General features: G+C 37.5%; 1 protein-coding gene across 1 annotated transcript in view; it reads left to right on the top strand.

Annotated features, from left to right (window-relative positions):
- Positions 1 to 13,489, top strand: part of LOC139936106 (uncharacterized) — a 51,949-nt gene extending 38,460 nt beyond the window's left edge. Inside the window, exons 5-6 of the mRNA XM_071930828.1 lie at positions 2,079 to 2,409; positions 7,755 to 13,489. Of these exons, the coding sequence (XP_071786929.1) occupies positions 2,079 to 2,409; positions 7,755 to 7,954 (531 nt within the window). The 3' untranslated portion in view covers positions 7,955 to 13,489. The remainder of the gene's footprint in view (positions 1 to 2,078; positions 2,410 to 7,754) is intronic.
- The last annotated feature ends 277 nt before the right edge of the window (positions 13,490 to 13,766 follow it).

The raw sequence follows: 13,766 nt of genomic DNA, 5'->3' as shown, positions 1-13,766 counted from the left end.
CCCGTCTTGTCGTTCCGTCAAAGACAAACATCCCCCCTCTCTCTTTCTATATTTCCCCGCTCTATCTAAAAAGCTTTTGCCCTAAATCAATCAAACTCCACACTCGGTGAAGATGGGCAAAATGCCATCATCCGCGGATTGTATATTCTTTTCTTAGAGCGGCGTATACACATTTCATGGAGCCGTGACACAAAACAAACAGAGAGTCTGTGTAGGAAGACGGGCCGGTAATTTGTTAAAGCGTTGGATGGGAAAACTCATGTCGATTTCCCCGTTGTGTGGGGAAACCTTATCCGTCTTAGTTTGACTGTGAAGGAGGGGTGGGGGTGAGTTAGTACAAGAGGTACTTACAGTATCATTGATGACATGGAGAGAATTGAATGAATAATTATTATGAAATGATATGAAACGCAGAGAGAATAAAGATACAATAATGACAAGCTATTGTTATTTTAATGCATTTCCAAGTTGTGCAAATGTAACAAAACAAAAAAACAAAAAAATAGAGAAAAACAATGGTTCCGAAAATAATTCCTTGTCCCCCACTGTCGAAGTGCTTTTTTATTGGGAATTTTTTCTTCTTTCTTAATCTTTAACAAAGGGAATCCTTAAATCAAAAGTCTGGGGGAAAAAATTGAGTGTGGTAAACAAAAATTGCGCCCCATCCCCTTCTCTCGTTTGCGCATCCTTAGGGAAGCTGAATTGTCTTATCAATATTGTGATGACTTTGGTTTCAAGAAATCTGCTAAGCGAACATCGTCTTCCTTTTAACAAAGCTTTTGGATGCTTACCACCGTTGCATCACCCAAATTAAGTGTTGTCGCCCTCCCCTTCCCCACAACCCCCCCCCCCCTCACAGTTCCTAGCCAACCGCCCATCAGGTCCCAACTTATTCATGTCGCATTAAGCACATATACAACTTGCCTTACAGATTTTTCAATTTCGCCTTTGATAAAGGAAAAACAGTGAAAAATCAATAACAATTTCGGTTTATTTCTTTAGATGAAAACATCTGGAAGATTTCATTTGTGAAAGGAACAAAACACTGTTTTCCATCTATCGGAAAGAAGAGTTGGAAGTATATAGAAGAAGACAAAAAACACGTCAGGGGAAAATTACCCCTTTATTTAGAAAAACACAAAAGGAAACGTCCTTCCCCTCTGAATCGGCCAATCGTTTTCCGGAGGGGGGAAATTGAGTGTGAAGAGACATGCACAATGTGAACTCATCATTGCTCGAGTCAATGGTTGACGCTAGTGATGCGTTTTCTAATTTGCCCGCTGGCAAATTAACCGAAAAAATCTATAAGAAAAACACAAGTGAATAGCCAGTGAAACGTTTCTGTGTACAAAATGAAGCAGTATCATTTGAATCGTGAATTTACAGACCGCAAAGAGAGCCGTTTTTGTCCAATGAAGTTGATCTTAATCAGTTGAGGGTTTTTTTCATACGGTCGGCAATCAATTAGCAATTTTATCAGAATCGTCCATAAGGAACGCAAAACACTTGTGATAAATGATGACACAAAGTTTAAAGACTTTGTGTTACATTTTCAATGAGACGTCTTCTAAATGTATAGGTTGGATTTGAGGGTGGGTACACGTACATACCATCTCATATATTTAAATATTAAATGCTTCAATCTTTAAAGGCAACACCTTTGGTAATTGTCTAAGACCAGTATTCTCACTTGGTGTATCCCATAATATGCATAAAATAACAAATCTGTGAAAATTTTGACTCAATTGGTCATTGAAGTTGCAAGATAATAATGAAAGAAAAAACACCCTTGTTGCACAAGTTTGTTTGCGAAAGGCATGAAATCTTTACATATTTTAGTGCGAAATTACCTCTTTCTCAAAAACTACGTTACCTCAGATGGAGCCGACGACCAATTGAGTCAAAAATTTCAAAGATCATTCATCTGGCCTATAACCATTGAACGGTTTTAAGAAATGGGCTAATTGTTTATCAATTTGTTCTTGTTCAGTAATTATTCATGCTAATCGACTCTTGCAGCATCAGCGAACGTAACAGGTTTCATTGTTGTAACAACTTACTTATAATTTGATCTACAGGTTTGGTTCCAGAACAGACGAGCCAAATTCCGCAAGACTGAAAGAGCAAACACCGCAGCAGCAAACGCAACAACAAATAACAACAACAACACTACAACTAGCAACAGTAATAGCACCAGTAATGGTAGCACCAACAACAGCACGACCAATGACACAACGGGTAACACGCAGCAGGGCGGCCACGGTGCGGGGCAGACGGGTGGCCAGACCACGGCGCAGACACCCACAGCTAAGGCCGTGACAGGGGGAACGCCTTCGAAGAAGAGGAAAGGTGATGAGACGTCGCCGGTTATTACCACGAACGCTACCGTCTCCACGGCTGCTCCTACAGGTAGGATACTTACCACAATCTTGGGTCATGTTTCTTATGTTTGAAGCAAAGTAAAAGCAAATTCCCAGCATACAATGGGGGCCGAACTATGTGTCCTTCTACCCTCTATTTGGCAAATTAGCTTGATTTCAGAAATACAAACACATAGTACTTTATTCAAGCATAACATTATAGATAGATAAAAGGTTTTAGCACAAAAGTCATCACAACAAACAAATGAACTGCAACTATTGTACATCATAAGTTAAAAGTACATCATTAACATCATTTAAAGGACAACAATATCTAAAAATCACCGGCAAAAAAATGCAAACAAAAAGCTGAATGGACACACACCTTACCAAGGCAAATACACACACACTAGCACAATAATATACGAGTAAAATATATAAAATACGATACAAGATGGCGGCCCCATTATGTGCTGTGCCATTGCGTTACATAAAAAAAAAAAAAAAGGTAAGACCAGTATTTGAAAAGTGGACATAACCAGAATTTCGTAACGGAGAATTGAAAAGGGGTAACTAAGAACAAGCAGCAAAACAATTGGAAGATTTGTAGTTTTGAAAGGTGAATTGCAAGACTTTTGTGAAAGCTTGGCACAAAAGCGTTCAACGTTCAACATACTGACAAATAAAACCGAGACATAATTGTGTAATGGTTTTGAAATTTTATAGCAGACTTTATTCCGCGCTTGGTTACTAAAAGCAAGCACTAAAATTTCTCACCAGCCTCCTAAATTATTACGGTTTGGTGAGTTTGGCATTAGAAATCACTGGACAGGCCATTACGAAACTGCAATCAAAGACTGTTTTTTATCACATTCCCCACATACATTTATTATGGCTTAAAAATTGAGATATCAAAAAGGCTTCATCATGGATAGCAGAGCATAGCGTTCACGGCTATGGCACGGGTTTGCAGTGCATTGTCTTACAGTGCAAATACACTGATTTTAATCCCTACTATTTCGTTCTATGCCAACGGTCTTAAGTCTACAGACTCCTGGAAACTGCTTCTAAACATGATTCACCATTACAATCGCAATTACCAGGTTTCAGCCAAATTGATTACATACCAGATGTGTTCGCCAGATATGGATGGGGCATATAACTTAGCCATGATTTGATTTAGCGGTTGGGAACGAGGAAAAAAGCTAATAAAACAACCGTGGCCGGCCCTGAGGTAAAGCCTGTAAGTCATCGTCAAAAGGACGTGCACTCCTTTGGCAATCTCCATTAATATAAGTTAGGAGCTATTAAGACTTCGTGCAGTCTCGGGGAACTCCATGATAAGGGGATCGGTAGTAATTGCATAATAAGATTCAACGGGCTGAGACTGAATAATTAGAGCCGTGGATCGGAGCGAACGTACGGCGTGGGGTGACCCCGCTGAACGCGCTGCTCTAAAGCTAGCTGTACTTCGATCGTTGCTGGGTGGGCAACGAGGTTGGGGCTTCACTCATTAGCATCTATGATAATAACTGGCATTTCACATCACATTAAATCACTCTATATAAAATAATTAATGCTTAGTGTATTATAAAACTTCCCCTTTGCCGCAAAACAAATAAATAAATAGATACAAAATTTTAAAAAATTGAAAATTTAAACATTTGACAAAAATCATGAACAATCCCAGGTTGTATCATAAACTTGGTTGTGATCCCTGGCTACACGGCAGTTAGTGGTTGTATGGCTTATGACTGGCACCCTAACAAAGATACTGGGAAAAACATGGAGACTGCCAACATAGATCTAGATAGCTCAGTTGAGCGCCAGCACATTAATCCGTAGGTTGAAGGGTCAAATCCCGCTCTAGTCATGTTTTCTTTGTTCAATCCAAAAATGAAAATAATAATAGATCTATAAATAAAGCATTCTTCAAATTAAACTGCACCTTTGAATAGACCGATATCACAAAATCATCCTTGAACATCAAGACCGACCGAAACAAATAGTTTTGGTCCAAACTATACACGTCAATAATTACTACAAATAATTATGTGTGGGGCCTATCTTGATACACTATTCAAATTTATATTTTAGTTTGCGTCCAGCACCCCTATTTATACACGGTTAAATATACAACTGTAAAGGATACCATGATGCAACTGCACTCCGAATTTCTTATTTATTTATTTATCTATTTTATTTCATTATTATCATTATTTTTTTGTTGTACCTCTCTTTTTGTTCGCACAGCTATATCTTTCTCGAGTTTTATCGAATTGGAAATAATTTAGCGCGCTTGCTGGGCTATTTTTATTTTATTCATACAATGACTTTTGCACCGCATCTTGACTGGGGAACCATGGTTAAAACACCGACACTTCAAAAGCAAGAATTCATCGCTGTTGAGAACGACTCTCGGTGAATAAATGGTTGTGGAATTCAATTAAAGAACCCCCCATACGGACGCTCGAACCTTTTTCCCTTTTTTTTTTTCGTTGGGAAAAAGGAAGAAAAGAAAGAAGATAATGCATTGCAATTAATGAAAAGGAAGTGCTTTAACATTGCCCCATCTTTTTTCCCCATTATTTTTTTCTATTTGTGAGGCTTCATTGGAACTGTTTTTTTTTTGTTTTTATTATTTTTTTTTTTTAGTTTGTATGAAACACAAGTATTAACGGGGTGTAGTTGTTCGGGGGAAACATTTTTTTCAAATGTTTTTTATACGCCTTACCATGGTCATCAGCACAGTGTAGGAACACCTTGTTATTTATTCGGTTTAAAACTAAAGCACTAATAGACTGGAGAAGAAAAACACTGAAATTATCTGTTTACAAGAAGATTGTGTTACAATAAAAAAACATTAAAAGATGAAACATACAAGACACAAGTGTGAACTAACAGCAACAAAGATATAAATCAGGGAATGTGTTTTAAAAGCCAAACGAATTTGTACACAGTCCAATGGAAGAAAGCATTATTTGTTTTACTTTACTTGTACTAATATTATTATTATTTTGTTATTATCTATTTGGCAATTCACATAAAAATACAAAGTTACAAATAATTTATACGAAAAGGATAAAACTCTTAAAAACATTAAATATATAAATATGTACGTCTGGAATGGAAAAACGGTCTTTTGATAAGAAACGGGCACGTCTCAAAACTTAATTCAGTGTTACGTTTATAACTATATTTCTTTTATGTGGAAATTGTGACACAATGACAAGTGTCTTGCCTGTCATAAAGGCCTTGGATTGTACAGGGTCACTCCATTTGTAAACAAAGGTTTGAACATAAGCTAACAAGAGTCGCCATTGTGCTTATAAAAAAAGTAAACTTGAATGAGTCAGTTCATGTTGTATACCCAGATGCCACTTTAGACAACAATTGTAATTTTGCAATTGTTACAACAAAACTAGACTTGAACAAGTCAGTTCATTTTGTATACTAATAACACTTTAGACAACAATCGCCATTTTGCAATTATTATACATTAGACTAGACTTGAATGAGTCAGTTCATGTTGTATATTGTCACTAAAGACAACAATCGTCATTTCGCAATTGTTACCAAAAAAGCTGACTTCAAAGAGTAAGTTCAGTTGTATAGTAATGCCATTTTAGACAATCGTCATTTTGCAATGTTACAAAAAACTAGACTTCACTAAGTCAGTTCTCTTTGTATACTAAGAGTAATACCACTTTACATCCCTCCTTTACTCGATCTAGCTCAAGTAAAACGTCACCACTAATGATTCATTCCCGCCAATTTATTGTGTGCTAGACTTTCTCGTTTGCGTGATTCTTCCCGAGTCTATTGCAATTCATTACATTACACGAGTTAATTTATTGCGGGGACGATCAGCAATCGTCGACGGTTGACTGTAAACCGGGGCTCCCGCACGCACAGTGCTGTGACCAGGCGTGCCGTGTACACCACGGTCGTGCTATTACCAACATCAATGCCCCTAACATACGTGGGAAAACACTTAGAAAATATTATCAACCTGATCAGTTTTAGTCTCCCCCCCCCCCCCCCTCTCCCCATCCCCATTATTTCATCATGAATTACCTCTATGTGTCTTCTTCGATAGAGTGATAATAGTTCTAGTAAAGAAATGTTGGGGAAATGTTGCGTGAAACATGATTTATTTCCCTGCCATTTTTAAGAGAAATTTGCGGTTCTGTTTTGTATCCCATTCAACTTGCAAGAAACATTCTCATAAGGACATAACATTGATACCTCACCATGCATTGGCTCAATCCCATAAACCTAGATATATTATCATTTAAACATAAACAAATTCTATTTGTCATTGTTCTGATTGTCAACAACGCCATTCATTCCCTATTACAAACTATTAAAGTCATCTTAATATCAAATGGAAGAGAATTGTAATTCCATTTCCAATTTGATGTGGGTTTTATTCTTCCACAAAATGACTTTGGGGATCTCTTTGTTATAATGTTCATTCCATCCCTCCATGTGAATTTTTGTATTAGATTACGTAGTTATTGTTTGTCAATCCTCAGTTTAGATAAGCCCGCAGTGCCTAGTAAACAACTCCCAAGCCCCCACCACCAAGAGACTCCAAAAGACGGTCAGCAGACTGACTTACACGGCCACTTGCCTAAAGCCCTACACCGATAGGCTTTTAGTATTAAGGTCCGATAAGCCTTGTTAGAAGCAATCCCCGCATACCCAATTCCCACCTCGCCTCTCCATATAGCGTCACTCAGCTCATCCGCATTTCATTCGCATGACCCATTTCATTCAGATGGTTTTACTCCCAATCCTGGCCTTATATCTCAGTTTTTAAATAAAATAACTTCCCCTTTTATGCAGCCATACTGTGATTTAATAAGCTGTGATAACTCCCCGCGCTATATGCACCACTTGAAGTGGAAGAATGTTTTCGTTCTCTTGTTTTCACAGAGAAACAACAAAATGGTTTATCTTTCTTTTCTTTTTTCTGAAGTGTTGCCGACAGTAGAGGGCGGTGTTTGAATGGCACGCCTCACTTCAACACATTCCACCAGTGTGGTCAATATGATTCACGAGACTTCATCTGAGAATCATAAATTTAATATAAAATCTCTCAACGAAAAAAGTCGTTCATGTATTGTAAAAAAGTGCATCTATAGCATCATATAACTGTGTTGTCTGTATGCTAATTTCATGTATATACATCTGTTATCTAAGGGTTATTTTTCTCAAACCAATTTAACTTTAGTCATTTGCAGAACATAATACCACAGTCTTCATCGTGAAGAGTGAAAATTAGAAAAGAAGTGTATACCAGGATAGTGTTGGGTGGCTGCACCACACAACAAACTTTTCATTATTTTTTGACTAACAGTTGTTTTTTTCTCTGTTTCTGGCATACAGGTTTAACCAGCACCCCAAGCGGGGTCAGCACCACCACGCCCCTGACCACGCCCTGGACCGGAACTACATCCACCACCCAGGCCCTCCACGGTCCCTACTCAACTATATTCCCCACTCTGCCACACGTTGCCCATGCTCAGATAAAGTCATCTCACATGAAGAGTCCATCCCACGCGTCGCTATTCCCACTCAACTACTGACTGCATGCAGCCAACATGGCCGGCAAAGAACAAGATGGCGGCGACCATGCCACTTTTATCCAGTAAACTTTAACTTCAATTTGTGAAGGCCGTATTGGAGAGCGACCATCGGTTCCATTGGCAGCATGAACAACGGTTGCCCAAACAAGCGTTGCAGACGTTACAATTTCAGTACTCCAAGGGCAGGCATTTTGTTAAGACCAACACATCGTTCGCCATTTTGTTTAGACCAACAAATCGTTCGCCTATTTGTGCAAAGTGGCCATTTTTGTAAGTGACTATTGTATTTTTGTTGTGATAGCCATTTTATCGAGCAACCTCTACTTATATCGACTCAACATTGGCAAACCAGGTTATGTTCCATTATGGTTCCTCGGTGGATGGATGATGACGTAGCTGTGACGTTTGTCAGACTACAGTGACGTGTGCAAAATGGTTTCCTGAATTCAGACTGTTTGCAAAGTTCAGACCCAGGCGCCTCTCACTGAATGCTGTTCTACGCACAAACTGTTGAAGATGAAGCACAGACAATGGCACTGGGTCGCTGTATACACACAGCCTTTATACACAAAGACGAGGGTGTCGGAATTAGACGTCGTGTTACCTACCTTTTAATTATAGTTTGTATAAATAGAGAATACATAATCGTGCAATGTTAATTTTACTATTTGAGAAAACGATCCAGGTTGATATATTAATTTCTACTTCTTTATTTCTTAACAAAAAGAAACTTGCCAAAAAGTACTTCAGTTGTTTGTGTTTTACACCGTGCTAAAAGTGTGTTTATCTATAGAGTATTAGATACTAAATGAATTGTATAGGTAGATATTTTATGATTTCATAGGATAAGGAGAACTACTTACTTCTTTTGCACCTAACCTGTATTTTCTCGGCCAGGTGTATACGAATGCACATTCACCAAAAAACATGTAAAATATTTCGAAAGCACAGGGACGTTTAATAATTATTGTAAAATGTACCTATCCAAACGTGTAAAGAAAAAAAGTCAAGGTAAAACTGTTCACATTATTTTTTGGTGGGTAAAAAGTTGTTTTTTATTTGACTATCGCCTAACAAAACGATTTTGAGATGTTTGTTTATGTATTTTTGTCTAAAAATACCTTTAAATCCAACATCGGTGACTAATATTTATTTCACAGAAAGGATTTTAAGCAAACATATTTTAAGGGGGGGTTTTCCTAAGATGACCTTCTTTATGCCTATACCATAAAAATCACTTTCAAATCTATGAATACTTGTGTTTTCAATTTTGCCAATGTTTTGCACACCAATTTGATGGATGATGTGCAAATATTTGATGCATAAATTAGTGCATTGTGGCAGAATTTAAAAACAAGGTGAATTAATAGATCTTCTATTGTATGATGCGAAACCGAGGTATAGACAGGCCAAATTTCACCCAGTGGTTATATTCTACAACAATGTACGGATAAAAAGCATTCAATATTTTTTTTTAAACTCGCACAGATCCTTGTTTATTTGAAATGTGTTCGCAGTAAACACAAAATAGACACGTAAACATGTCGTTCGGACAAATAGGCGGGGACGTTTATTTTGGAAACGAGGTTTTAAAGCGTCCAATATTAAGGGCTTGTCCAATATGAAACTTTGGAGTGTCGCGAAAGTAAAAACATGTCAAAATATTGGACGGCATGTGGTGTGTGTTTCCACTAATCAAAATTACATGGATCTGTGTGTGTGTTTAAACATTACCAATCGATTAAATATTATATAATATTGGAAATCAGTCCAACATATTGGACCAAGGACAAGCAACAAACTACATCGCTCTGTATGAATTTCATACTTACATAATTATCTCAAACAAAGACTTTGAAGAAATATTTTGGTCAGATTTATATCTTTTAAGTAGACTTGCTGATTTGTCCTCATTTTTTTTCTCACAAGTGTTTGTCATGATTTGTTTCATTTTGATTCTTTTTATATAGAGTTCTGCGTGCAATGTTTAATCTCAGTTTATTTTATTGACAAACTTCTAGTTTTCGTTTTTGGGAATTCCTCTTCACATTCCTTCCCCTTTTCTTCTTTCTTTCTTTCTCACTCTTTGATCGTATTTTGAGAACGAGGTTGATGATATTTTCTGGACAGATTTGCAGATAATCATCTTCACTATTATTGAACATTGTTTTCTATTACTTTATATTTTTTTTCCTTCAAAGTCGGCGTGCAATCTTAATTTAATTACAATATTTGACATTCCTCATTATCTGAAATCCTATATTTGAAAATAAGGATGATATTTCGCTTTCATACCTTAAAGCGATTGTCTTGCATGATTTACGAGATGCTTAGAATGACACCTAATGAATTTTAATTGGACAGTTCATTCAACCCACGTTGAAACTACACCTTTAATCCATAGGCGCAGAGCCCAAGGCGGACATCTTTTTTTCCTCTTTTCTTTTTGCCTCTGATTAAAAAACAAGAGGCAACGACCGGCGCGACTTGTCTGTTTTTACCGCGTCACACGATTGTCTTGAATTGCTAGTTGCTCGATCGGTCATTATTCAAAACTTGGGAATATTTCCCCGGTCATTATCACACAGCACTGTCAGTGTTTACCCGTTTTCTCAGTGGAAGAAAAAAATGAAGTACCTATTTCATTAGATTCAATCCGGTCTATTGGGAAATGATTACAGTATTAAAGTCCCTAATTAATAAATTACGGTCAGTCAAAGTCGACTCTGAATATTTTTCCTGTGGTCGTTAACATTGAGACTGATGTCCTTTGTTGACGAATGATGACGTTAATTCATCCATAATGTGGTTACTTTGAGAAATAATAACGGTCAGAAACGGTCAATCACTGTTGAGTTAGTTAAGATCCTTGATCATGAACAGTCAAGGCTGACGGTCTATTATATATTGGCAAAAGAAATGCCGGTCTTTTTACTTTTACAGAAGTAAACCAATTTGCTATGACAAGAGATGTTAACAGTTTAAAATGACGGATACCTCTTCAAGTTTTAGAACAGTGCATTCATTCCAATCCTCTAGATTTCAGGACTCATGTCATCAAACTAAGCTGCATTCCAATGCCAAAATGCTCATGTTCAATTCAGAAACGAACAGACCTTGTAGTTATAAAAAGAACTAATTTTATGTTTTGTTAATTTATGCCAGACAAACAGTTGACAATTCAACTGTCAATATATTTTCAACAAACAAAAATTCGACACTTACGTGCGTATAACCCGATTGAGAGTGTATTTTCTTATCTACAAACACACACACACACACAAATATTTATAGACGGGTGTTATTTTTTTTTCAAAATGGAAAGGATAATAGGGTCCAACTCCATAGAGCGGCTTAAACACAACAAGTAGCTAAGCACAACCAAATCATGCTTACCAGAATAAGGTTACCAGCCAAAGTACAATGTCACCTGTATAATTTGTGACTGGTATCCTGCCAATTTCTACTTAGCAGAAGGGGGTTAAGCATAAATAAGCAGCTCTATGAAATTGGGCCCTGAACTTAAGAAAAGGGGTGCGAGGCCTGAGTGATTTGAAACTGGAAGTCTTGCCCTTTCCAAGAAAGAAACTATCTCGTGATGAACTTGCCCGTTGGTAGTCAACTCAAGCCTGTTCCTGTTCGGCATAGTCGCGTTCTCCGTATCAAATCCAATCCTTATCCCGTAAGACCTAAGGCCTGGACGTATCTCAACACGGCAACTTAATATTTCCACATTTTCAACAGTGAACTTTTTTGTTACCGTACCGTACGGCAGTGATATCATATTTTAGAGTCAATTTAGCTTAAAATAGACCCAGGGGACATTTGCTGTATCGTATAGTGATCGTTCTCCTATGATACTAGATCCGATGTACAGAAGCTGTTTACCACTGATGGCTGTTTTTTTTTATCACATATCACTGATATGGGGGTTGTCTTTGCTGGGTTTGTTTTCTTCAAACGGTTTATTTTGTTTTACCTTATCCCGATCTCTATCTGCTGAGATGCATTTGATGTGACTGTATCTAATCGGATACTAGCCCTTTTTAGCCCCTTTCACACGAGAGCAATTTAGCAAGGGTCACTTGTTAAATTATAGCATGGTTGTAAAATTTGTACAAAATGTAGGCTTACCTCGTGTGAAAGGACAACAATGTTTTGTCTACTGTTCTCTTGCAAATTCTCTGGCAAAATTTTGTCAAATGTTGCTATATTTTACAACCATGCTAAAATTAAGCAAGGGACCGTAGTTAAATTGCTGTCGTGTGAATAGCACCTTTGTTACAGTTGGTTTGTGTGTTCTCTGTGATGTCACTTTTGGAGATGCATTGTTGAAGGAATGATTGGGGAAATTCCGCTGGCAAACCTGTTTTGTTTTGGTCCAAGAGATGTCTTTCGGCCACACTGGAAAAAAAAACATGTCATTCGAAAGGTTTGTATGATAGAACCTTGGTTTAGGCCTCTCGATAACAATGTAAGAAGGGGTATAGCATTTGATGTAATGAGCAAAGTGACTAGCGGCTATGTCTCCACGGCTGCCTGCTATCTTTGTAACACTACACGGCCAGGTATATTGCGCGCCATTATCGCCTGCACAACTAATACACCGAACCGATCCTGTCGTCTGCCAATCTTGCAGACGATATCGTAGTTTTTGGTCGCGCGATTTTCCCGCCAAAATGTATCTACCGGCGATTTGTTATTTTCTCACTGCTATAGAATCCCAAATTGCCGAGACACACTGGCAATTGATCCACTGACTTAAGGGGTAGTAAATTAAGGTAATGAAGTTTGGTGATGATGAGCCGCTAGATTGCCAGAGGGGGAACTGTGTACATTTATTTTATTTCATTTCCCGTGTTCATTTTTGTGCACCTTTTAGTAAACGCGTATTAAGATGGCTCCGGGATATGAAGTGCAATGTGTAACACGATGAAGTGATTTTGATAGTATTTATTTTAATTAAAACAAAACATCGCTGTTTTTATTTTGAAATGTAGGTCAGTGTTTCATTTTGCGGTTACTCCTTTTTCCTTAAAGAGTAACCAAGTCTTTTTTTGCGGTTTCAACAAATGGAAAATATTATTGATTGCTTTCTCCAAGGGGTGACTTGTTCACGTTGTGGACCCCCCCCCCCCTTCCTATTACAAAACTTAGCATTTTATAGCAGTTTAAGTTAACTCGAGGCCAAAGCCCGCACCTGTAAGGTGGTTATACCGCCCTCTAGCGGTTGTCACTTAAATAAACACAAGTAAAACAAACTTTTGTTGCAAGAAGGCCTTCAAAATATTTAGAGTCAATCTTGCCACAGGTTTACTAGTGTTTCATTAATGACCGAAACCCATGTTCTTGCTGCATTTACTTGTTTGTATATAATTCGTAAAAGTGGAGGATTTAACACCGATACTTGTACTATAGAATGATGTATAATTATTAGACAGGTAAAAAATCGTGATATGAACTGGAAGATTGTTATGAATTTTTAAATTTAGAACACCTTATTTGAATGGTACAAATTTGGTTCGATTTGGAAGAGGACATGTGACATAATTCATTCTGTTTATCAATAAACAAAAAATGCATCATTGCACTTGTGGCACCATTATAAACTGTTTCTTTCGTTGACTTTTTATTGTTTGTATTGTCTCTGTTTCCCGTCTTTTTTTCTTCTTCTTTTTGGATGGAGGGGAGGTTCGATATTTAATGATATTATTTTAGTCCAACCTAGCCTCACATAAAGCATAACAGATTTTTAATGTGCGACCATTTTTATTTCCTCCCTTCATGTCAATGTAATCAAATCGAGGCTGGA

Source organism: Asterias amurensis, chromosome 4, assembly GCF_032118995.1.
Source record: "Asterias amurensis chromosome 4, ASM3211899v1".
Lineage (NCBI taxonomy): Eukaryota > Metazoa > Echinodermata > Asteroidea > Forcipulatida > Asteriidae > Asterias > Asterias amurensis.
Note: the sequence above shows the minus strand (reverse complement) of the source record. Positions and strands in the feature narration are given on the sequence as shown.